Consider the following 26,865-nt stretch of genomic DNA (forward strand, 5'->3'; position numbering starts at 1 on the left):
CATATGGAGGTAACGCTCTGTGAAGAGAACAAGTTGTTAGGTGGTTTAAAGCATTTTCAGATAGCCGGGAATCAATTGTGGACGACCCACGCTCTGGAAGACCATTAATATCAAAAAGTGACAACGATGCTGAGCAAATCAGATTTGATATGTTACGACCAGTGATTAACTGTCTGATTGCAGAACAATTGAATTTGAACTGTATCCGTCAAATTTTGACAAACAAATTGGACATTAAAAATATTTGTGCAAAATTGGTCTCAAAAACCTCGCTGTTGAACAGAAAAACAACAGGATGGAAGTGTGCCGTAATCTTCTAGGGCAAATTAAACTGACCCTGATTTTTTAAAATATGTTATTATTGGTGATAAATCTTGGATATTTGAGTATGATCCAGAAAAAAAAATGCTAGAGGAAGGAGTGGCACAGTTCAAACTCACAATGTCCCAAAAAAGCAAAAATGAGCAAATCAAAACCATGCTAATTTGTTTCTTTGATAGTAATGGCATTATCCATAGGGGATTTTTGCGTACAGGACAGACTGTAAATCATTATGTTTACCAAGAAATTCTTGAAAGAGTTGCCCATGTGAGAGCAGCCATCAAAGACAACTGGATTCTGCGTGTGACAATACATCTTGTCACACCGCACTCTCAACTAATGAGTTTTTGCCAAAGAAAAGCATTCCTGTAGTTCCTCAACCACCTTATTCACCTGACTTGAGTCCCTGCAACCTTTTCCTGTTCCGGACTTTAAAAAAACACCCTTGATGAACAGTAGAAAACATTTAAAAAAATGTAACAGACCATCTGAAGAATATTCCAGTTTCTGAGTTCCAAACTATGAAGAGTGGGAAAACTGCTATGAAGCGTGAGAAAACCGTTTCAAGCGTTGCATGGCTTCCCAAGGAAACTATTTCAAAGGTGATAGAGTCCATGTATAATTTGATTATAAATAAAAAGTTTTTCTGAACCGGTCTCATTTTATTTACAGACATCGTAATCATGTACGTGTATTCACAAATCATAAAAAAATTATGGTATTTATTTTAGCCAATCTAAAATTATTAAAATATGTAAACAAACCAATGAAACAGATTAGATTGGCACTTGTTCATGAAATATGAGATACCCAAAAACAGAGAATTTGATTTTTTTTAAATATTCTCTGCCTCTTGTACAAATGAAAGTTAGTAGAAAACGATTAAGTTTTAGGAAAAGAACACATCACCATGTTATAAGATTCGGATGAAGTTAAGAAACAACTGTCTTAATGGATCAAAGAAGAATAAAGCAACAAGTAGAATACAAAATAACATTTCATATATTTAATCACAAACTGATAAATAATTATTAAAGATTATTTCTGACATAACTCCTTAAACAATGCTTGTAACCATATGGTAACTCCAAATGCACCAGCATCTACATCCTTTAGATACGTTTTATTAACGTAACTAGCACGACCACATCTGAAAAAAATAAACTTAGATAATGAGATATATACAAAATAAATTAACGAAAAGGAAATACAAGAAAATAAAAGGAAGGTTTATAGCAAGAATAGGAATATGAAGCAATTTCTATGATGTTACCCAAAAGGATTGAATAATAAACAATATAATAAGGAAAACCTAGATATTGGAAATTTTTTTGAAAAGATTCAAGAAATACGGCTGAGATTGTCTGCACATGTCAAATTCATGGGACAGGAATATGGTAGTAAAAAAAAAAGATTACAAGGGGCAAGAATAAAGTCAGAAAAGTTACGATTATAATAAAATTATCGTGATAATACAAAACAAGTTAACAACAAATGAACTCAACAAACATACTTTGCTTCCATATTACGAGTACTTTCACATCCTTCTTCAGCTTTTTTAACAGCAGAAGCTAAAGCTGTTTGCCATGACTCTGAGTGAATCTGTTTCTCATAAGTGTTATAAGCTGGTATTAAAGCATCCATCTAAAAAAATAAAAATGATATTAGTAATGAAATAAAATTTGTAACAACAATTTTATATCCATGTACAATGGGAAAGAGGATATGAATTTATAAATATGAATTTATATTTTTAAAAATGAATGTTTTAAAAACAGCGATATTATTTTGCTTAGCGAATTTTCACAACTCACATTAAGTCATGTTTAAGTTAATAACATTTTTAAAAAAACTTTTTTTTATACTCATACATTTATTTTTTTCTTAAATAACATAATTTCTGATGGCAAAATAGATTACTTTAGTGCAAGACATGATTAACATAGATGACACCATTTTTTATGTGTTATTAACTGTTATAATGTCATTCTACAACAGCTTTATATGATGTTAAATGTGCCACACTGCAGAAAAATGTTACTAAACAACTAAATAAATTTAGATGAGCTGTGCCTCTGCTGGACTTCTCACCTAAATTAATAGTATGTTCATGAAGGACAGATAATAAATAGTATATGCAAAAATTCAAAATGAACAATTAATATTTTTGGCCTAAATAGATTAACATATCAGAATGAACTTCTTTATCATATGTAAAGAGAGAGAGAGGGAGAGAGAGAGAGAGTCAAACTTTAATGAATTTAATAAAAAATATGTGAACTACTAAGTTTTGCTTAAAAGTATGTATATTTATCATTACAGCATATTACACAAGCTTAATATAATTATTTTTGGAAGATAAAAAATGATGTATTGCTTATTACATATAAGATATCACTGAATTTTAGACACACCTGAATTTCAAAAAGATTTTTTTTTAAATAAAGATAATTTGCAAGCAACATAAAAAATTTAAAAAAACGACACCTTTTTTTACTGAAACTTTTTTATCCAGCTGAAAATACAGTAAATGTGAAAAAATAAAATTCTTAATTTCAACAGTAGTAAACAATTCAATGTTTATTTTTATATAATTATATTTTTTTTTAAATTTTATCAGTCAATAACCAAGGAGAAATATTTCCACAATCTGAAAATATTTCACCTTCATTGTTTAACCACCATAGATGTCAAATTAAGTACAATTGAATCATTTTCAGTCCAAAGAATATCATATCTTCAGAAGAATCTAATGTATCAGATTGGTATCTAATGTATCAGTATGGTATTATTTTATATTGCATGGTGGGAGTGAAAGTGATATTTCTTTACGTTTTGACGTACGAGGAGTAAGAAAAAACCATTCACTTAAAATGTAATTTTCATAGTCACCAAAAAAGGTTGCAGCAATAAAAAAAAAATCATATCTCCCTATGTAACTGAGAAAAAAGTATTAATCAGAACTGCAAAATAATCGGGATATCTAGATTTTTTAGACGTGACCAGCTGTGACCTTTGAGCCGATGCACACAACACCTGTATGCCACTGTCAGTCAGTGAAATGGTGATAGTTCAGCAGAAAGCACAGTGCGTTTTGTGGTTAGTGGAGAAATTTTCAACGAATTTTCTGGTGTGTTTATGGCAATGATCCCTTCATGCAAACAGTTATAAAGTGGTACGAGCAGTTTAAGGAATCTGGCAACGTGGAAATAAAAAAGTCCCCCAGACAGCCCAAAATGAGTGACAAAGCAGTTGAGTTTTTATGCCAAACTTGTTGCAAGTTAATCAAACTGAACAAGAAAGTAATGTTGCTGTAATGATTCAACAAGATGGTGTGCCCCCACAGTTTAGCCTAGGCATTCAACACGTTCTCAATGAATGATGCCCTAATCGTTAGAGTGGTAGGGCCGGTCCTGTGCTTTGGCCTCCAAGAAGCCCAGATTTGACACCCCTAGACTTTTTTCTATAGGGATATGTTAAAAACATTGTCTGTAGTGGAAAAAATCAGGGTTGTACAACATTTAGGGCAACGGATTACTGCTGCTATTGCCATAGATACAACTGCAATGATCCAACAGACCTGGGCAGATGTCAATTATCGGCTAAATGTTTGCAGACCAACCAACGGAGATCATAGAAACATTCTATGGTACGTAAAAAAAACTTTTTTAATCAGTGAATTTAAAAACAATACTAGTTTGATTATCTCTAGTAGTTTCTGAGATATGAATTTTTTAAACTGCTGCAACCTTTTTTGATGACTCAAAAATTTCCAAAACTACTAGATGAGTTTCATTGAAATTTCAATATGCTGTAGTAGTGTATCTAAAATTGTGCATGTGAAAATTTGAAGGTTAGTTGAATCATTCTTCACTAACATTAAAGTTAAGAACAACAGACAACGTTATGTTGACTGCATAGTGATATATTTTTCATTCGTGCTTATGCAACAAGTCACAGTGGTAAGCAGGTTGAAACTTGAAGCTCTTATGTAGGGTCTACTCGTTAATCAAATGTAATAATCTGTTGTACTCTAAAAGTCATTCATTGCACTTCTGATGTCGGAAACGAAAAGATGGTCTTCTTGCAGAGAACTGCATGCATTTTTTACTGATAGTAAATAAATAATTCATCATACACCATCTCAATATAAATTTGTCTTATTGAAAAATCTGGAGAGAAACTATAACCATTCATTTCTGTTTATTCACAAGTTTTAAAGGTAATTTGAGAATTTCAATGAGAGTTTAAAAAGCTGGCATACAATTTATAAGATGCCTTCAGATTTTTAAAGTTTTTTTTTTTTTAAATTATAAAGTACATCTTTAATTTGATATAATGTTTTGTGTGTTTGTGTGATTTTTTAATATGAATTACACAACAAAAATCTATTTATGTTCATATAAACAAGCTCTATAAAGAAAAATATTCTACTCTTTATCTATACAATAAAACATCAAACTAGCATACTGTTAAACAACATCTAGTTGCATCAAACGTGAAGGGATTAATTAATGGTTTTAATGTTACTCTTGTGATGCAAGTATCCAGGTTGGTAAAATCTTTTCTGATTTCTCAGTTCAAAAAAGGTTTCCAATAACTTTAATTCAATAAAATAATGATTATAGATTAATAGCATTTCATTAGAACAAGGATACCATACGATAACAAAATGTGTAATATATATAAATGCATGCATGAAATGCAAAAATATAAACCACCTACATACAAAATGAAAGTCCCTGTGGAGCATTAAAATGGATCTAAATCAATTTATTTCTCATAATTTACTAATTTAGTAGGTTTAAGAATTTTCTAGTTTATTTTTTCATAATCTGTTCAAAATAATAACATTCTTGCCATACCATTGTCCGACAACCTTCCCTAGCAGGAGAATATTTCTTAACAGTTTCTAGTGCTTCTTTCCATGCTGCTGTCCAGTCTGGAACATTACGTGAGGCACCTCTTAACATTAAACTATAAATTCCACCAGATGTTCCACCCATTGTTTCAGATGCTATTTGAGCAAGTTCCAAAAAACATGATTGGGGTTTATTTACAGGTAATGAATTCAAAGATTTAAGAATACCTGAAAAATATAGGTTAAAAACATTCGATCAGCAATACGTATGGATATTTATCAATGTTCACTGGCTAATTTGGAATACAGTATGTCGGTTTACTGTCATTTCTAAAATAATATAATCTATACTTTCTAAAATGTCATTCTAAAACATTTGTTTCATTACACATATTTAATCTTTGACACCACCATTCTCTCACATCTTTAAAACTCACCCTTCTTACATAATACACCAGTCAAACATTTTTGTCCTCTACAAAAAATAATCTCTCACATCATGTACAGTGTTTATTCCTACTAGCACAGCAGAAGAATCAATGGTATCGGTATAATTCTTTTTTTAATTACAAAATAAATCAATATTTAGTTTTATAATGGTAAATTGTACTATAATAATAATGTAAAAATTTATTTTATTTTTTAGATTTATTTTGAAAATTAGATTTTATAACAGACTTTTTCTGTGGAGAGATGAGTATGTCTACAATTTTATGCACTGCATTTGAAATTTTAGTTCTAATTTTTTTAGGATAGTTGTTTTTTTACTTATTATTTTAATTTCAATTAGAATTTTGACCGTTTTAATTTTTTGAACTTGTATTCAACAATTTTTTTTTTGTATAATTAAGGTATATTATTCCAATTTTATTTAGGATATATTTTTAATATTATTTCAATGCTTATGTTAAAAATGATCTAATCATGTGATAAAAACACTGTATTGTTCCTGAAAATTTAAGAGTAATTTATTTAGTAATTTTTTTTTTGTTTTCATTTTAAACTGAAATGCCCATACATTCTTATTTTTATGTAATACTATTATTAGCATAATTCATTAAAAAAAAGAAGAAAATTACAGTTACATTATTTGTAACATACAGAGAGATCCAAAAGGTGTGCACATAAAATTAAAGTATCTATAAACTATAGTTGAAAAAGTTCTCCATAGAACTTTTGGTTAAGTAGCATGGGCTACCGCAATGCTACATTGCGGTAGCCCATGCTACCGCAATGTAGCACCAAGAATATTAACAACAACAAACCTAGATGCCATTGTAATGTGTACTAACCACACAACGCTTGCAGTAGTGCTTTGTTTATTGCTTGGTAAACATATTATTTTCCCAAGAGCAATGAGTTTTCATAGTTGAAGATTATTTTACCAGTCATTATTATGCATGTCTTTTAGACGAATTTCATGGAAAATATCTGGATGTAGCAGTGCCTAACAATTCAACCATAAGATTAATCAACTGTTTTAGAGAACGCAGATAAGTTGCAGAGAAGAAGAGAACCAGGAGACTGGCCATTTTGACTGATGCTAAACTAGCTGAGTTTAAGAATGTGATGCAGCATTCACCTTCAAAATGCTTGAGAAGACTATCAGTGCACTCAGATTTCATATGGAATTGCTCAGAGAGTGATGAAGGGGGATACACTTTCATGTAACCCCCTTCATGTTCGCAGTGTTCAGGAATTGAAAGAACCAGATAAAGAGAAGCGCATAGTGTAGTGTACATCAGTCATTTATTGACAACCATAGAAGTGTAGAACTGGACCGTGTTTTCTTCACTGATGAGGCTTGGTTTCACCTTAGTGGCTACATGAACAGTCAAAACACTAGAATTTGGTCGACTGAAAATCGCATGTACTACATGAAAACTCCTTACACACTCAAAAGACGGGAGTGTGGTGTGCTGTATCACGTCATCGAATAGCGGGTCCCATTTCTTTGAAACTACAGTGAACATCATTACACAATTTATTGCGCTTCTTGAACTTGATGAACATGATTGTTGGTGCCCCATGTCACACATTGAATAAAAACCATGAGTTTTGCACGAGTTTTTTGGTGAGCGTACCATCTCTAAAGGATTATGGCCCCTGCATTCACCAATTTGATGTCCTCAGATTTCTTCCTGTGGGGTTACCTTAAAGGAAAGGCCTATAAAATCATACCACACACATACTGAAGGAACATAACAACAGTATACACATGCTTCACAAAGTGGCCTCAAACATGGTAAAGAGTTTGCACATACTTTACTGAACGGAGCAGCCGTTTTGAGCATATGTTGTGAAAATAGATAATCTTTAAATATTAAAGACTATCTAAAGAAAATAAAACTTAATGTCTTATTTTTTTTATTACTTTGATGTGCGCAACTTTTGGATCTGTCTGTAGCTTGTACAAAATTACAGTAAATACATGCAACATATTACTATTAAATATTAGAAAAGTTGTTTTTATTTTTTATATTTACGGAAAAGAAATCACATAATACAAATAAAGATTGAAAAAAAGAGAAACCAGAAGATTGGACAAGAGAAATTACAGTTTAAAAAAAGACAATAATTAATGTCAACATCAATGGTAATAAAACAACTGTCAATGACTAACAACATTAATTAACATGCAAATTTTATTAGGGCAGCTGAAATATTTATGATGTATTATGGTGTAAAACAAAATAAAAACGGTATTTAAGGTTTAAATTGTTAAAATCTAAAAGAAATATTACCACTAGTGATGCACATTGAAAAAATGAATTAGCATGGAAAATATTACAGAATAAATTTCCTTGCTAAGTAACTTTCTTTCTTTTTCCTGTTTAGCCTCCGGTAACTACCGTTTAGATAATTCTTCAGAGGATGAATGAGGATGATATGTATGAGTGTAAATGAAGTGTAGTCTTGTACATTCTCAGTTCGACCATTCCTGAGATGTGTGGTTAATTGAAACCCAACCACCAAAGAACACCAGTATCCACAATCTAGTATTCAAATCCGTGTAAAAATAACTGGCTTTACTAGGACTTGAATGCTGTAACTCTCGACTTCCAAATCAGCTGATTTGGGAAGACGCGTTAAAACTAATTCAAATTTTTTCCTAACCCTATTAATTTGTTTTCTATTACAAGGGTAAATCAAGAATTACCTACACTTTTCATTCTAAAATTTATTTACCCAAAGGTAAATAAATAAGGGATTCAATATATATAAACATCATTTTTCTACACAAACACAACCCTTGTCAATGCACTTGATCCAGTGGTCCACAAGGTTGCATATTACTTCCAAGAAGAAAGTTTTTATTTGGTTGCAACACCACTTTTGCACCACTTCCTGCACATCTAAGTCTGTGGAAAATCAATGATCTCTCAAATCATCCTTGAGCAGTCCAAACAGATAAAAGGATCTAGGCTGTAGGGAGGGTGTTCCAGAACCTTAAAATTCAACTTGATGGTTTGAATGGTGTGACAAGCCGTTTGCAGAGGGGGGGATGTTTTCATGCAACAACAACCCTTTCTTCAACATAGATCTCGGTGATCGTTGCAAATTGCTGACTTTAGCTTATTTTCCAACATTTTACTGTAACTTGAGCTGTTGATCATAGTCCCCTTTTCCATGTAGTCTTCCAGTATAGGTCCTTTTACATCCCAAAAAAAGTTAGCATAACCTATCCCGTCGATGGTGCGGCCTTTTCTTCACTCAAAATGTTTTCTTCATCTGAGATTCCAGGTGTTTCTAAAACATACTCTGGCATTTTGATTCTGGCTCATAGTGATGAACCCATGTTTCATCACCAGTGACTCATCTGCTCAAAAACATATCACATCCTTGTTGCAAGTGATGAAGTAAGCCCTGGGAGATGTCAACACATTTCAGCTTGTATTCTGCAGTAAGCTGCCTTGGTACCCATTGCACATAGACTTTACAGAAGCTGAGCTTGTCGTGGATGATTTGATGGATAGAATCATAACTGATGTTGAAAGAAGACGCTACCTTATCGATGGTAACTCGTCTATTCGCCAGAACCACCTCTCAAGCTTGCTGAATCTTATCATCCATGATGATGATGATTGACAGGTGTCCTGCTCCCTCTTCATGCATCACACTCGTTTAGCCACTTTTAAATGACCCGTCAAAGAACACTTTTACATGATAACCCATTGTCCCTGTATTGTGATAAAAGTCTACCGTGAATTTCAGCCCCTTTCACAGTTTCTAATCATAGAAATTGGAACACTGCTCACTGTTCCTCCTTAGTGCAAATTGCTAGCAGAGCAGACATCTTTACACTTTAATAGCCAGAAGGCAAATGACGTGATCGAGATCAAATTTTGCACATGTGATCGCAGTTGTACCAACTTTAAGTATGCATGCACAGAATGTACTAGACAACATTGAAGGTGTGTTATGCTGAAATTATAGATAATAATCTTTGACTTGCCCTTGTATTTAAAAGACCAACTTTAAATGTACAAATAAAAATGTAATATTTGCTTAGACATAAAACTTTTTTTTTTTTTTTTAGTTCAAAATAATTCTATTTTACTTTAAAAAGAGTTTACCAATGGGGTTCTGTTAGTGTAAAAAATAAATTTCATCTCCAAACTTATTGTAACAAAGTATTTATGAATACAAAAATTATTCTGTACAGTTCAACAACTTTTTTTCTACATAAATGTTTAAATTTTTCACTAAGGATGCTCCTAGAAAAAATTAAGTGGAGCAAGGAATCATTCAAATCCCATAAAATATGCAAGAAGTTTAGTTACATACTTTTGTCTAAAACAAACTATTCACATTTTATAAATGATTGTCAACATTCTATTATTTGTGGTGCATCAGTTAAAAAACAATAATATAGATAAAAATACAAGACATAATTTAAAACAAATTTTGTCAGAAATATATTTATTTATAACAGTAGAGTAGTAAACAAGCAAAAATCAAAAGTTATTGTCATAAATATTTTATGAGATTTCCTCTGTGAAATTTCAATATCATAAACTGGATTCTAAATAATACAATTTATTGGAAGTTTAATTTAAAATCAATTCAGTCTTATTAAAATATTTATGAGGTAATACCTCATATCTGTATGATAATTACAATGTAAATGAACCTTATCTACCCAACATGTAGATCTGCACAATAAGGTTTTGGTTCAAACAAAGAGTTCTAGCTAAATGATGGGTTGTTGACATATGCAAAAAGTTAAAGATAAAAAGTTTAAAAGATAAAATAAGATTTATCAGTCGTATAAAATATAAAGTTTTTGTGTCTTTGTTTCATAAAGAGGGCACTATGTTTTATCAAAACTTTAATTTACCATCAGCAAGATTTCTTAGTGTAGTTCCACAGTCACCATCACCACAACCACTGTCTAAGAGATTAAGCTTCGTCTCAGATGACTTTAAACTGTAAGCTATAGCTTGTAAACAATTTTTTAATACATCAGCTTCATGAGGAGGCAATTCAGGACCTGTAAGCTGTAAAAATTATGAAAAAAATTAATTAAAAAAAAGAATGAAAAATTATAATACGAGTAGAAGTGATCTAGAGGAAAGTAATTATAGCCTAAGAGAAATTTCTGTACATTAAGAAGTCTATTTCTTCACTCCTGTAGTAATACAACAAAAAAGGATTCAATAATATATATGTTGGCAAAGAGAGGCTCTATTATCTGAAATACTAGGGAAATTTTAAAACGTACTTTTGAAATTGTATTTCAGCACCACCTAATCTTCCCTTGTGTATCTATGAAGGTCATTCGGTAAGTTCTCGGCCTGACAAAGAAAACGCAAGATTTTTCAGACTTTTTTCAACATAGTCACCTTTAGATTTAATGCATTTAGATCAATCACTTTCCAACTTTTTAATACCCTCAGTGTAATGCAATTTATCCAACTCTGCAAAATAAGCGATCGCCTAAGCCTTGACTTCAACATTTGAAATGAATTTTCATCCAACAAACCATTTTTTTTCAGGTTTAGGTAAGGAAGTAATTGCTGGGAACTAAATCCAGTGATGGCAGGGCACATGAAAGCACTTCGAAGGGGTAAACCATGGAGTTTTTCAGATGCATTGTCATGATGAAAGAGCAACCTTCTTTTTGACCAGATATGGATGTTTAGACTGAGAAGCATCCTTCAACCAGTTCATCAGTGAAGTTTAACTTTCCCCAGTGATGATCCTGTCTTTTCCCAAGTAGTCTATGAGCACCTCACCACAAAAATCTGTATCCATGACTTTCCGTGTAAATGGAACTGTTTTCGCTTTCTTTGGCACACTTTCATTTGATCCCATCCACTGTTTTGGCAGCTTTTTGACATATGCGGCATGTAATGGTGAATCCATCTTTCATTTACTGTTATAAAATATCATAAAAAAAAAACTAAACAGAATTGCATTTAAGCCATTTATTACATACATAATTATCGGTCAGATCATATCAAATTTCATATGCTGTTCAGATTTGTGTTCAAAGTTTTGTTTTTGATGACCCATTAACACGGCAGCCAAATAACACTAATATTTTGTAAATATTATTGATATTTTTTGTCATCATTAATTTATTTATTTTAATATAGATTCTGTAACAAAAAAATGTAATTAATAATTTATAGCTGTAATATTTTTTGTTGCATTTGCAGAGAATTCACCATGAAAAGTTATCGAAAACCAGTATAAAATATGCTGAAAACTGCTTACAAACATTAATTTGACTAAAATTTGTTAAATTTCTTGTGTTTGATTTGGTAATTACAACAAATAACAACATGTTACCAGTATAACATGTAGATTGTCGCAGAAGCTACATGTTCTCCTTTCTGTATTTCAATAATACTGATTGTTACTACTCAAGATGGTTCCACTGGAACTGAAATGACTTCTATATAAAATAAAGAGCCAATTTTTGGAAAATTTATAAAAGTGTTTTTATTTATTACTTTGACTGTCACTTGGAAGACAAAGATAAATGCTGGGCTCCACACGTAGCGTGCACCAAGTGCTACATTAAACTAACCCAGTGGTTAAAAGGGAAAAGTACATTTGCTTTTTGGTGTACCTATGATTTGGCAAGAGCCTACTAACCATTATGATGACTTATTATTGCTTAACAAATGTTACTGATTTTAATTCAAGCAATAAAAGCAGTATCGCATTACCAACAAAAATTTACTGAAATACTTTCAAAGAAGAGATAGTTCCTGCCATGATGTTAGGGGGCTAAATGTCTGAAGTGGACATTAAATATGTTATTCATGATTAGCGTTTATTTATAGACTCATCAAAATGAAGCTTAAAGGCAGTGTTATTGCATAACTTGAATAATTTATCTTCTATACTGGTAGCACATGCTGAACAAATGACAGTATGTCAAACATTTTAAAAGTATTTTAAAGCAGTATGATGAACACTCATGGTGAATCATTGCTGACCTGAAAGCGATACGGCTTCTTCTCAGTCTCCAGAGTGGCTTTACAAAATATATGTTTCTTGGGTTTGTGGGATAGTCAGACTGTAGATAAACATGACACAGTTTAAGGCGGGTCAAAAAGAAATTAGTTTACTCCAGGAAAGGAAAGAGTTATCAATATTCCCCATTTTGAAGCAGATCGCATTATTTTACCACCACTATACATAAAACTAGGACTGATGAAGAATTTTGTAAAATCATTAGATAAAGATGGAGACGGCTTTAAATATTTGACTGAGGTTTTTTTACAATTAAATGAAGCCAAATTGAAAGAGGGAATATTCATTGGGCCACAAATAAGAACATTAATTTGTGAAAATATAGTTGACAGCATTTAACGTTTTCAGAGCGTTTAACAATCTGTGGTGGCCCTCTGCCGTTTTCCAATTACAGAGGCGAGGATGCACTGAAAATTGAACTGGAGGTGTTGAAAATTATTTCTGTCATTGAGATGTGTTGCTTCGCACGGTCAGCCATGAAGTAGGGAAGACGCTGTCTAACGATTGTCCCCATGGCAGTGTGTTGGGTCCTTTCTTGTGGGCAGTGGAGTTTGACTCTCTCTTCTGCAGCTGAGGTTGCCTGATGGGTGTCTTGTTGTGGCCTATGCGGATGACGGGCTCCTGCTGTATGAAGGATGCTTGCAGGGAGGTCGAGTTCAGGGCCACTTGTGCATGCAGGGTGCTTGAGCTGTGAGCTCATCAACACAAGACTGCTACCCTGTGAAGATCACGATGATGCTCCTCAAAGGGGGTTTAGCGGAGAGTCGCCAAGTTTGAGTATCGATGTTAGACTATCAAATACACTCAGGTTCAGAAGTACCTCAGGGTGTACATTGATGAGAAACTTCAGTTCAATAGGCACCTTCAATATGTCACAGAAAAGGCTTGTTGTGCCTTTTTTTGGGATTCGACGTATGGTCAATCCAGATTGGGGTCTCAATTTTAGAACCTAAGTATCCTGTACAAGGGCGTGTGCAAAGCAATTATGTTGTATGCTGCACCACTTGGGCGGATAGGATGAAATTCCATAGTTATAGAGATGTATTATTGAGGGCCAACGACTGTTACTGTTGACGGTAATAGTTAGTTACTGGATGGTTTCACAGGAGGCAGTCTTGGTGATTACTGAAACCAGTTAATATTCTAGCTCTTGAGATACAGGAGCGGTAATATTGCTAGGAAGTTGGGCGAGTTGACTTTTGAAAAAATTCGGGAAATCAAGCATCATGGTTATGACATATGGCAGGCTAGATGGGATGAGACTATTGATGGGTGATATATGCACAATCTCTTCTCAGATATTAGAAGCTTGCGGAACACCTCATGGGTTTCCCTTAACAAGTACATAACTCAGTTTCTTACCGGTCACAGAGCCTTCAGGGGTAGACTGGCTGCGTTTGGCCTGGTGTATTCAGGTCTGTGCCTACAGTGGGGGGTGCAGGACGATGCCTTCCATGTGTTGTATGAATGTGCCAAATACGACTGGAGCACACTGTAGTAATTTGTCGACTGGATACCGTCCCAGCAACGCTTTTATTGGTCAAACCTGGAAGGATCAAGCTGAATGGTCAGTGGCTGCAGAATTTCTGCACTAGGGAACGAATTACAAAGGGAACCTAGGATGCTGCTTGGTCTTGTTCCTGAGTATTTTGTTTTGTTATGATTTCTTGTTAGTGTTGTTTTTTTTTTGTTAGTGTTATATCGGTTTTGGTTGTTTTGTTAGTAGTTATTTTTATGTTTTTGTTATTGTTTTAGTGTTTTTTTGTGTTTGTATCACATGTAAACTCACTTTTCCTTTCGGGTAGGTAGGTGATTCAATTCCTTAGATGACTATAGTTTTCAGTCTTGCTAGAGACTAGAGATGTTTAGAGAGATCTGCTTTGTTATTTTTAATAACAGTTACACCGATGGGAATGTTGCTTGTGGTATTTGCATCGGTGGCATCCTGGGCCAAGGCGACAGAGATGTCATATGCTGAGATTTAAAAGATGACCTCCGGGAAAACCCATCAAGACTAGAAACAGGGGGTGGTTGGAAGGTATCTTCCGCTAGAGATCAGGATATTTGACAGCAAACTGAATCCTAAAGAACTAGCAGAATGGAAGTCATTCAAAGATATTGTTACTGGTTTTCTTATAATAAAAAAGCTGAAACCCACTATCAGCTTATAAATGAACTCTTAGTGAACTACAAAAATTTAGGCTGCAGAATTTCATTGAAAATTCATTTTACATTCTCATTTGGACTTTTTCCCTTTAAACTTGGGTGACATACAAGGAGAAAGGTTCCGCCAAGATATATTGCAGATGGAACAATGTTATCAAGGCAGATGGGATGAATCTAAGACGAGTGACTGCTGCTGGATGATAAAAGGAGTAAACTTCACTGAAAACAAAAGGAAAATTTGAAAAAATAAATTAAGATAAACGTAAATACCTGCAAAATAGAGGTAGGAATTTTAATTGTAATTTGTAATTATTATTACTATTTTTGTATTCTCTTTTTTAAGAAGTTTCTCATATTTTAAATGGTCATAACTAAAAACTGAGGGTGATGAAGAAAAACTTATTTCATTTTAAGATTCAGCATAAAAAATATATTCTAATTCACCTGAGATAATCTTTTTTTTGACCTCTGTTATCCCTTTCCTGGCTACCACACTAGTATATATAATTTTCCAATTATTATAATTATGATTATATTTCAGTGTTTTACATACTTGATTAGATCAGCTATTTCTTTATATATATATATTCTTTCTTAATTCTCTTTTCTGAAAAAGCTTGCTTATAAATAAATCTGTTACTTTTATAATTTAAATTTTAAATCTATCTTGAGGAGTATAATTGTCTATTTGCTTCATTTCATACCACACTTTTCCTAATTTTATCTGCATTACTCTTATCTGATTTTGTGTTATTATTCTACAATTTGACAGAATCCCTCCTATGAATCCCTTGATACTATCTGCATATAACTTTATCCATTCCATTGTTATCTTTTTTAAAATTATAGGGAATACTAACCTTATTAGATTTTTTATTATTCTTTACTTCAGTTTTTAAAAAAATCATGACATATTTTCTAACAATTACTATTAAAAAAAAAAAAAAAAATAGATCTAATGACTTTGTATGAAACATTATCAAAGATTAGGTAAGCTACACAAAATAGAAAATTGTAGCTACTAATGGGAAGACATTGAAAACAGTTTTAATAGAGAGCAAGGTTCATTAGTACCAACAAAGTTAAAAATAAATAGGGAAAATGAAAACAGTAAAAAGGAATTTCAATTTAGTGTTTGTTAAAAAAATAATACATAAAATTCCAGTGAAAAAAGACAATTAAAATCAAATCAACAAAAGAATAGGATAAAAGTACTATAAGATTACTAAAAGTAATATAAGAATACATGTATTTAAAATAAATATTAATTTATTACATAATTTTAATTACCTTTTTCAATAACGTAACAGTTTCTGTAATCTTAACAGGACATTTTTCATACGATGTAACACGACCAGGCCATGCGAACGCTTCAGTTTCAGCATCTAGTAATTTCAACCAATTTGGTTGACCTGTTGTCTTCAATAAACTGATCTGTACACCACCCATATCTAAAGATGTGACTAATGTACCGACATATAAACGAGCGACTGCAATACCTGCATTTTCTGTGAGAACAGGGAGATGAAAAAAGAATGAAAATACAGAAGAAAACTAAATAAAAATTGCATTATTCTATTAACTATCAGTGTAGAATTTAATTATATATAAGTATTAATTGGTACTTGTAAGAGTAAAAAAATACAATTAATACTATAGTGTAATTAATTATTTTATATCTCTATATATAAAAAAAAATTCTAAATAATTTTAAATAAAGTTCTGAATCTAGAAGATCATATAAAATATCACATAACTCATACTGCAACCATTTTTTAATTAACTACTTTCTGGTTTTCATAATCTGTATGGTTAAAATGAGAAAACTGGATTCTATGTTCAAAGATACATAAAATAAAAAAGACAAAACATTCTTTCAAATAAAAACTTTTAAAATCAACATGATGAATGTAAAAACATTTTCAAATGTGTCTAAAAATAAGCATTGGTCTTCATTTCAATTTTTTTTTTCTTAATTTTATTTAAGAATTTGACAATGCAAACGGACAGGTTGGTTTACATCAAGAAAATGTTATATGTTTTTTCTACCTTGAATTAAATGAAGCTCCTATAAATTTCACAGAAATATGTAACAATTTAATTAAGATATGCAAGTAACAAATAAAGAGAGCTAAAATTCCAATCGGTTGAACAAAACCATTTATATAAACCACTCTTCAAATAGATATATACTTGATATTTTTAATAATTTATGTAAATATTTAAAAATAGTTTTAAAATTACTGACTCAGTTGTTTACTACATTCTCCAGCAACAATAAAACTTTCCATTTGTGATGATGCTCCAAGATTGTTTACAATGATACAAACTTCATCACCAGATTTGACTGAAAGTGTTTTTATAATTTTTTCAAGCATAGCCTTTACAAGCTCATCAGCAGAACAAATCTGTAAAAATCAAAATATTACTTATCAATTTTATATTAAGTATTTTTATCAGTTAGAATAAATTCATAAAGCATAAGAGTACTGATTTATCAAAGAAGACCTCAGCTACTAGTTTTGCTTTGTGTGCAATTTCTGGTTAAACCTTTTCAGATCATTTAGTCTTGGAACTGGTTATCTACGGCGTCAGTTTTAAACGCTATTACAAAACCTTTTTTTATGGCATCTAAGTCAGTTATTTTGTTTTATATTCACAAAGGAATCGGTTTATTACACAATTTGAACGTTTATACGATGTAAAATATTTTATTTAGACTAGAAAGAATATGACCATTTTTTCTCATAAATATACGCGGGTGTGTGTGTGGGTGTGTGTGGAACAAGAACTTTAAAGCAACTAGCTCTAGATGAAAAGGAAACATTTCCAAAGGCGTCTCTTGTAATGATAGATGATTTTTACGTAGAAGATCTTATGAAAGTTACATCTTCACTGCAAGAAACAAAACAATAAGATCTTGCAAGATCTAATTGATCTTGCAAGTCCTGGAGGATTTCACCTCAGAAAGTCATGTGCAAATAATCAAGAACAAGTATCCAATATTCCGTGTGAAGATCTACGTCAGACTGATTACAACATCGATCAAGATCCTAGAGTTAAAACTTTGGGACTAACTTGGAATCCTGTGAAAGATGTGTTTCAATTCTTATTCCACAAGGAAAGCCAAAGTCAAAAACCAAGAAAACAAACAATCTTATAGCAATCGGGCAAATATTTATCCTTTGGGGTTACTTGGGCCTGTCGTAGTCATTGCAAAATCCATGGTCTTGCAAGGTTGATTGGGATGATGAGATTCCAAAGAGCATGCTAAATAAATGGAATTCATTTCAAGAACCATTCAATCATTGGCCACTTTGTAAAAATTCCCAAATGCCTCACAAACAAGACAGAACCAATTCGTCAAGTTGAAATACGTGGTTTTTCGGATGCATCTGAATCTGCGTATGGTGCATGTATTTATATGAAATCGATTAATGCATCAAACAAGATCACGATAAATTTAATTACAGTAGCTCTGTTAAAAAGGTTATCATTACCGAGGTTAGAATTATCTGGTGCGTTGCTTTTATCCGAATTAATGAAAATTACCACAAGTTCATTACTACTTCAGATCATCTCTATATATTTGTACACAGATTCTACAACCGTGCTTGCTTGGATTAAAGCACCACCTTCACATCGGGCAGCATTCGTCGTAAATAGAATCACAAAAATTCAAGACAACTCCAACATCGAGTCATGGAACTACATCCCTTCAGATGAAAATCCAGCTGACTTCTTATCAAGGGGATTATTGCCTCATCAACCTGTTGATAAATTGTATTGGCACAGCCCAAAGTATGTGATGGAAGGCAAGTCAGATTGGGATGTTCCTGAAAACATATCCAGCAAAATTACTGATCGTTGAGTTCAAGTTTCTTCACATTCTGCTGTGATGGATACATACAATTTTCAATAAAGTTCAAGTTTTACAAAGGCAATTAGAGTAATTGCATATTGTTTACGTTTTATCAACAATTGTCAAAACCACAGTACCCCTTTCAAGGATCCACTCTCTGTACAAGAACTGAATAAGGCAGAAACTAAGATATTGAAATTACCACAAAATAATGCCTTCTCCAAGGAAATCCGTGATCTCAAATCCTTGAAACCATTTCAAAACAATAGTCAACTAAAACCATTACATACCCATCTCGATGATAACAATATACAAAGAGTCAGAGGTTGTTTACAGAATTCCAGCCACCATTCTGACCAAAGGAACCCTATCGTTTTAGTAAAGAATCACATCTTGACTGATCTGATAATCCAACACGTCCATGTCAAAAATCCGCATATTGGACCACAATCACTACTAAACATGATTAGACAAAAATATTGGCCTATTGGAGGAAAAAACTTAGTTTGTAGAATATTCCATCAATGTGTAAAATGTTTTAAGGCAAATCCCAATAGGATCATCCAGATAATGGGAAACCTACCCAAATCACATGTAAATCCAAGTCTTAGACCATTTGTAAGCCTAGGATTGATTATTGCGGATCATTTTGAGTAAAATTATACAGAAAACGTGGCGTCATAGCTCAGAACTGTTGTGTATCATTATTTTTTTGTTTCAGCACTAAAGGCATTTATTTAGAGTTGGCTGAAAATGTTTCATCAGATTCTTTCATCTACGTACTTTTATGTTTTATGTTGCATATAATCCGGTTTATTTATTATCAAATATTAATCGTGGAATATTTATATTCATTTCTTATAACTTCAGTATTGAGAGTAAATGCAAAACAATAAACAGATTAAAAAACCATCTTTTGACATTTTAAAGCTAATCAAATACAAATAATAAATATTATTAAAAAAAATTTTTGAAAAACTTACGTTAATTTTTGCAACACCAGCTTCACCATGATTCCCAAGTCCCAACTCGTAATGATTTGGATCTAATTTAAATAAAGGCTGAGTAGCACCTGGTAATGTACAAGGTGATGTGCATACACCAAGTGTTGCCATATTTGCTAATACATTTTTACAAGTATCAAGCATTGAACTCAGGCTAGCTCCATTGTTTGACATCGCACCTGCTATCTAAAAAATAATCTGTTGGTAAATTAATTCCATTATTACAATTTACAGCTATAATTGTCCATTAACAGAAGATTAAAATCATTAGAATTAAACAAAATATGAAAAAACTTAAAAATAATAAATATATTTAAAAATTTTAATCTCAATTTCAAAATAGTTTCAGAATAACTGTCAGAACACACAACAAATAATGGCATGATTACAATTATAATAATATCAGCTAACTTAGCAAAAATAATCATGTTTAAATTAGTTTTATACTAGTAATTACTTTATACTTTACTTCTTTTATACGTGTAATTAAAGAGAAACTTCTAGTTTATAGAATATAAAGGATGCGCAAACTGAGAGGTTTGGCCTATTAAGAGGAATAAGGAAGGTTTGTTAGGTTTGAAGTGATAAAAAATTCTGAAAGAAAATATAGGAATCAATCAACATAAGAGCAAGGAAAATAAACCAAATAAGATTTGCAGATACATGGTGTTTTTAGAAAATCAAGAAATGGATATTCAAAAGGCAATTTCAAAATTAGAAAACAGAATACGGTAAGAATATGGATGTACAAAAAAAACAAATTACAAAGACAGGAGGCAATGTCGATATTGAAAAGAATACTTTTGCTGAGGAATCAGTAGAAAGTGCAAACAGTAAAAATTGAGTAAAAATCTTATACAACATAAAAGGTAGTGGGAACTATCAGGCACTCACAAGTTTAATTATGAACAGAAAAACTGAACATGTACATTTCTTACTCAGAGCAGATAACATATGAGATTATAATAAATAAATTTTTTATTCATGGAAAAAACAAGGAAATGCCCTAGCATTTGCCTGGGTAGATGAAGGAAAATTGTGGTAAAACCTTGTTCAGAGAAGCATCATAAAATACACAACTTACTTTTTAAAAAAATAAACGTGATTTAAGTTCATATTAATTGTTTAAAATACAAGTCATTCAATAACTAAACAGACAAATAGCTGTACAGCAAAAATGGTTTATTAAATAAACACAATTTTTTGTCTACTTTTCCACATAATCTCCACCAACTTCTCTGCACTTGTCCAGTCTGTTTACAATTGTTCTTATCCACCTCAGCGAAGAATTCTTTACCTTGATCTCGAAGCCAGTTTTGTATTTTTTTCTTTACCTCTTTGTTGTTGTTGAACTTGATGCCATGCAAAGCTTCTTTCATCCAACCAAACAAATAAAAATTTGAAGGGGCAAGGTCAGGGCTGCAAAGAGGATGAGGTAACAACTCCCAACCCACTTTTCAATAGTTTCCAGCATCAGTTGTGTCATATGAGGTCGAGCATTGTCTTGAAGAAGCCCGCCTTTCCTCTGCCATCTTGGACATTTCCTCTTCAACACGGGCTTGACTTTGTTCTCAATCATGGCTGAGTAGTATAGACTGTCGATAGTGTGTTGCTCCTCCAAATAATCACAGAAAATCAGACCATGGGCACTCCAAAACCTGGTTAACATGACATCATTCTGTTTGAATTTCTTACAGACAGGCAATTTAGGGTGTTTCTGCTGCATGCTTTGACACTTTGATTCCGGCTCAAAATGATGAATCCAAGTTTCATCACAGGTTAAAATCCTGTCCAAAAAATGCGTCACCTTCATTTTTGAAATGATTTTTGAGTTTGTTACAAATGCAAAATCTCTCGGCTTTGTGATGTACAGTAAGCTTTCTGGGAACCCACCTTGCACAAGTCTTATGGAAGTTTAGTTTATTTTGAATGATGGAACAAGTTGTACCAACACTTGAGTTGGGCACACGATTCCAACAAGGTGGGACGTGTTTTGAATGCTCTGGCTAGTAGATTTTTCATTGTACTATTTTGTGTTATTTGTTCTCGTAGGCACACGGGGATGGAATAAGCGACCTGCCATGGAAGGTATCTTCCCTTCGGGGACAGGATGTGCCAAACCTTACTCGACATTTTTCAGCAATCTGTTCAACTGTAAGTCGTCGGTCTTCTTGGATAAATGAATCGACACGAGAATCTAACGCCAAGGTTGACACTGTTACCGGATACCAGGAGCGGTGCTCATCGGTCACGCTTTTTCAGCCACTCTTAAACTTTTCCACTCACGCATAAAACCTAGTTCATGCATGTTTGTTCAACCGAGAGAATATTTCTGACGGTTGTACAATTTCCGAAAGTAAAAATCGGAAGTGTTACTTGACAATCAGCAAGATTGCCAAGTAACACTTACAAAAGTTTTAATTGCCTCCATTAAGCGTTTCCTTCACTAAAAATGTTCGTCTGTTTAATTATTGAATGACCCTCATATAAGCACATAAAATAATGGTAAGGTAAATACATGAGAATACTAAAAATAAAATCTACAAAATAAATTACAATTAAAAGGCATAAATTTAAATACCTGTGAAAGACGTAACAATTACAACCTTTAATTAGTAACATTAACTAATTTAGTAAAATTTTTAAGTAACAACTTTTAATTTGCAATTTGTATTATTAAAAAATTCATCAATGGAGTTATTACTTCTGTGAAAGATTTTAATTTTATTTTAAACAAATTTTTTTTCCGGAGGTAAACTAGTCCCCCGTTCGGATCTCCGGGTGGGGACTACTAAGGAAGGGGGTCACCAGAAAATTAAAAAAATAACATTCTACGAGTCGGAGCGTGGAATGTTAGAAGTTTAAAAAAGGTTGGTAGGCTAGAAAATTTAAAAAGGGAAATGGATAGGATAAATGTAGATGTAGTAGGAATTAGTGAGGTTCGGTGGGAAGAGGAAGGCGACTTTTGGTCAGGTGATTTTAGAATAATTAACTCAGCTTCAAATAATGGGCAGGCAGGAGTAGGATTCATAACGAACAAGAAGAGTGTAGAGTATTTCTAAATGCATAGCGATAGAATCATTGTAATAAGGATAAAATCAAAACCTAAACCGACAACGATTGTTAACGTCTATATGCCTACAAGCGCCCATGATGAGGATGAGGTAGAGTGTGTATACGAAGAGATTGATGAAGCAATTAAACACGTAAAAGGAGATGAAAATTTAATAATAGTTGGAGATTGGAATGCAAGCACTGGAAAAGGCAAGGAAGGAAATATAGTGGGCGAATACGGGCTGGGCAAAAGGAATGAAAGAGGGGACCGACTTATAGAGTTTTGCACGAAGTATAATTTAGTAATTGCCAACACCCAATTTATAAATCATAATAGAAGAATATACACTTGGAAAACGCCAGGCGATACTGCAAGGTATCAGATAGATTACATCATGGTTAAGCAAAGATTTAGAAATCAACTCGTTGACTGCAAAACTTACCCTGGAGCAAACATTGATAGCGACCATAATTTGGAGATAATGAAATGTAGATTGGGGTTTAAAAACCTGAAAAAAAGGTGTCAGATGAATCGGTGGAATTTAGAGAAGCTTGAGGAAGAGTAGGTAAAGAAGATTTTTGAGGAGGACATCGCAAGAGGTCTGAGTAAAAAAGATAAGGTAGAAAATGAAGAAGAATACTGGGAGAATGTTAAAAAGGAAATTCTTAAATCAGCAGAAGCAAACTTAGGCGGAATAAAGAGAACTAGTAGAAAACCTTGGGTTTCAGACGATATATTGCAGCTGATGGATCAACGTAGAAAATATAAGAATGCTAGTGATGAAGAAAGTAAAAGGAACTATCGGCAATTAAGAAATGCTATAAACAGAAAGTGCAAACTGGCAAAAGAAGAGTGGATTAAAGAAAAGTGTTCAGAAGTGGAAACAGAAATGAGCATTGGTAAAATAGACGGAGCATACAGGAAAGTTTAGGAAAATTTTGGGGTACATAAATTAAAATCTAATAATGTGTTAAACAAAGATGGTACACCAATATATAATACGAAAGGTAAAGTCGATAGATGGGTGGAATATATTGAAGAGTTACATGGAGGAAATGAATTAGAAAATGGTGTTACAGAGGAAGAAGAGGAAGTTGAGGAGGATGAAATGGGAGAAACAATACTGAGATCTGAATTTAAGAGAGCATTAAAAGATTTAAATGGCAGAAAGGCTCCTGGAATAGACGGAATACCTGTAGAATTACTGCGCAGTGCAGGTGAGGAAGCGATTGATAGATTATACAAACTGGTGTGTAATATTTATGAAAAAGGGGAATTTCCGTCAGACTTCAAAAAAGGTGTTATAGTCATGATACCAAAGAAAGCAGCAGCAGATCAATGTGAAGAATACAGAACAATTAGTTTAACTAGTCATGCATCAAAAATCTTAACTAGAATTCTATACAGAAGAATTGAGAGAAGTGTTAGGAGAAGACCAATTTGGTTTCAGGAAAAGTATAGGGACAAGGGAAGCAATTTTAGGCCTCAGATTAATAGTAGAAGGAAGATTAAAGAAAAACAAACCAACATACTTGGCGTTTATAGACCTAGAAAAGCCATTCGATAACGTAGACTGGAATAAAATGTTCAGCATTTTAAAAAAATTAGGGTTCAAATACAGAGATAGAAGAACAATTGCTAACATGTACAGGAACCAAACAGCAACATTAATAATTGAAGAACATAAGAAAGAAGCCTTAATAAGAAAGGGAGTCCGACAAGGATGTTCCCTATCTCCGTTACTTTTTTATCTTTACATGGATCTAGCAGTTAATGATGTTAAAGAACAATTTAGATTCGGAGTAACAGTACAAGGTGACAAGATAAAGATGCTACGATTTGCTGATGATATAGTAATTCTAGCCGAGAGTAAAAAGGATTTAGAAGAAACAATGAACGGCATAGATGAAGTCCTACGCAAGAACTATCACATGAAAATAAACAAGAACAAAACAAAAGTAATGAAATGTAGTAAAAATAACAAAGATGGACCACTGAATGTGAAAATAGGAGGAGAAAAGATTATGGAGGTAGAAGAATTTTGTTATTTGGGAAGTAGAATTACTAAAGATGGACGAAGCAGGAGCGATATAAAATGCCGAATAGCACAAGCTAAAAGAGCCTTCAGTAAGAAATGTAATTTGTTTACATCAAAAATTAATTTAAATGTCAGGAAAAGATTTTTTGAAGTGTATGTTTGGAGTGTCGCTTTATATGGAAGTGAAACTTGGACGATCGAAGTATCTGAGAAGAAAAGATTAGAAGCTTTTGAAATGTGGTGCTATAGGAGAATGTTAAAAATCAGATGGATGGATAAAGTGACAAATGAAGAGGTATTGCGACAAATAGATGAAGAAAGAAGCATTTGGAAAAATATAGTTAAAAGAAGAGACAGACTTATAGGCCACATACTAAGGCATCCTGGAGTAGTCGCTTTAATATTGGATGGACAGGTAGAAGGAAAAAATTGTGTAGGCAAGCCACATTTGGAATATGTAAAACAAATTGTTAGGGATGTAGGATGTAGAGAGTATACTGAAATGAAACGACTAGCACTAGATAGGGAATCTTGGAGAGCTGCATCAAACCAGTCAAATGACTGAAGACAAAAAAAATTAAACAAATTTGTGAGTTTTTTATAATGTTCAGTAATTTATTAAAGATAGCAACAGATGCGAAGCCTTATAACACTCTTTCTCATAAGCCAAAGTTTTGTGTTAAGTTACATGAAAATACAGGACTTATATATAACAAGTTATATGAATATTGTAATTTTTTTAAGACTGAGGCTGCGTTAGAGGAAGGCGCAGTGATCACGCTTCAGCATATCAGTTAATTTGATAGTTGAGGGTTGTAAATTATGGTAGTGGTGTGGTAGTTAGTTATCTTAGGTCATGGTTGGAAGAGGCCATTTGAAGGTGATAGTAGGTTGAGAAATACACTGGTAGAAATGTCTGCTGAGGGGTCAAGCTGATGACTGTGTTGTGTTATCAAGGTTTAGAGGGTCTAAAAGACGACCTCCAATAAAGCCCATCAGGGCTTGAAACAGAGGGGTGGTGTGGCGTCCAGGATCATCACAAGGGTTGTTTCTTCCCCTACAGGGGTCACGATGAACATTTTAAGAAAGACTGCACATTCATAAACATAATCATGTGAATAAGTAAACATTGCTAACACTCTAAATGCCTGTTTATACGATTCATACTTATGGGCACCAAAGAGTGAGTGATCTTACTGTTAATTTTTATGTACTCATTCTGTTTTTTGAGGGAGCTCAACAAGTAATATTGTACTTCAGTTGGGAATATACATGAACATAACAAATATCTTATAATGATGACAGCTTAATGCTTTATTAATGCACTTCAAAGCAAAGCAGTACAGGTTGATTTTATGCACATTGAATCAATTCTCCCAAGAGAATTTGTCATTTAGTGAACCACCCACAAATTTCCTCTATCGAGAACAAAAATATTATTATCATTAATGGCAAATGTTCAGTAATTTACCTGAGAAACACAATGCAACAGTTTTCACATTAAAAGGTAAACTGTTATAATCTATCCAGCGATTAATCTTTTGAACTGCTAACATAGAATTTTCAAGAGCTTTTAAAAAATTACCTTCAGATATACAGTTGTGTCATCTGCAAATGTATAACAATGAACAGATCAAGAGGCAGATCATTAATAAACAATAAGTACAGCAAGCAACAATGGAAATTTCCCTGTGACATTCTGTGCTCTAAATTTTAATGATTTCATATATAAAAAAATTTCAACAGCCTGTTTATAACTGGTAAGGTATAACTTTAAGGTTATATAATGTATTTTCATCAGCCTAAAAAATGTGGAATAAATCTAATGCTTTAATGAGATTACAAAATTGAAGATATAATCTTTCAAATGTCTTTAATACCCCACAATTTTTACAAAATTCTCAGCAACTTAGTATGAATAAAATACAAAATCAAATTATACTTCATAGCAATTAAGCTAAATAAAACTGAATATTAATATATATATATATAGTGTTAATTAAAATGTTAGAGTGTTTATTTAAAAGAGTTTAACTTTAAAACACTCAGTAGTTTACACTAAATGCA

The 26,865-nt window shown here is 32.7% G+C and overlaps 1 protein-coding gene across 6 annotated transcripts in view; it reads right to left on the minus strand.

The window, feature by feature from the left end:
• Positions 1 to 1,300: 1,300 nt before the first annotated feature.
• The window catches only part of LOC142328236 (PTS-dependent dihydroxyacetone kinase 1, dihydroxyacetone-binding subunit DhaK-like), a 128,964-nt gene continuing 103,399 nt past the window's right edge, over positions 1,301 to 26,865 (minus strand). For all 6 annotated transcript variants that reach the window (XM_075371852.1, XM_075371855.1, XM_075371853.1 and 3 more), the window contains 7 exons: positions 19,685 to 19,891; positions 17,088 to 17,247; positions 16,130 to 16,347; positions 10,524 to 10,683; positions 5,187 to 5,410; positions 1,835 to 1,965; positions 1,301 to 1,471 (listed from right to left, as the gene is read on the minus strand). In XM_075371852.1, the coding sequence (XP_075227967.1) occupies positions 1,360 to 1,471; positions 1,835 to 1,965; positions 5,187 to 5,410; positions 10,524 to 10,683; positions 16,130 to 16,347; positions 17,088 to 17,247; positions 19,685 to 19,891 (1,212 nt within the window). In that variant the 3' untranslated portion in view covers positions 1,301 to 1,359. The remainder of the gene's footprint in view (positions 1,472 to 1,834; positions 1,966 to 5,186; positions 5,411 to 10,523; positions 10,684 to 16,129; positions 16,348 to 17,087; positions 17,248 to 19,684; positions 19,892 to 26,865) is intronic.

This window comes from Lycorma delicatula, chromosome 7, assembly GCF_047948215.1.
Source record: "Lycorma delicatula isolate Av1 chromosome 7, ASM4794821v1, whole genome shotgun sequence".
Taxonomy (NCBI): Eukaryota; Metazoa; Arthropoda; class Insecta; order Hemiptera; family Fulgoridae; genus Lycorma; species Lycorma delicatula.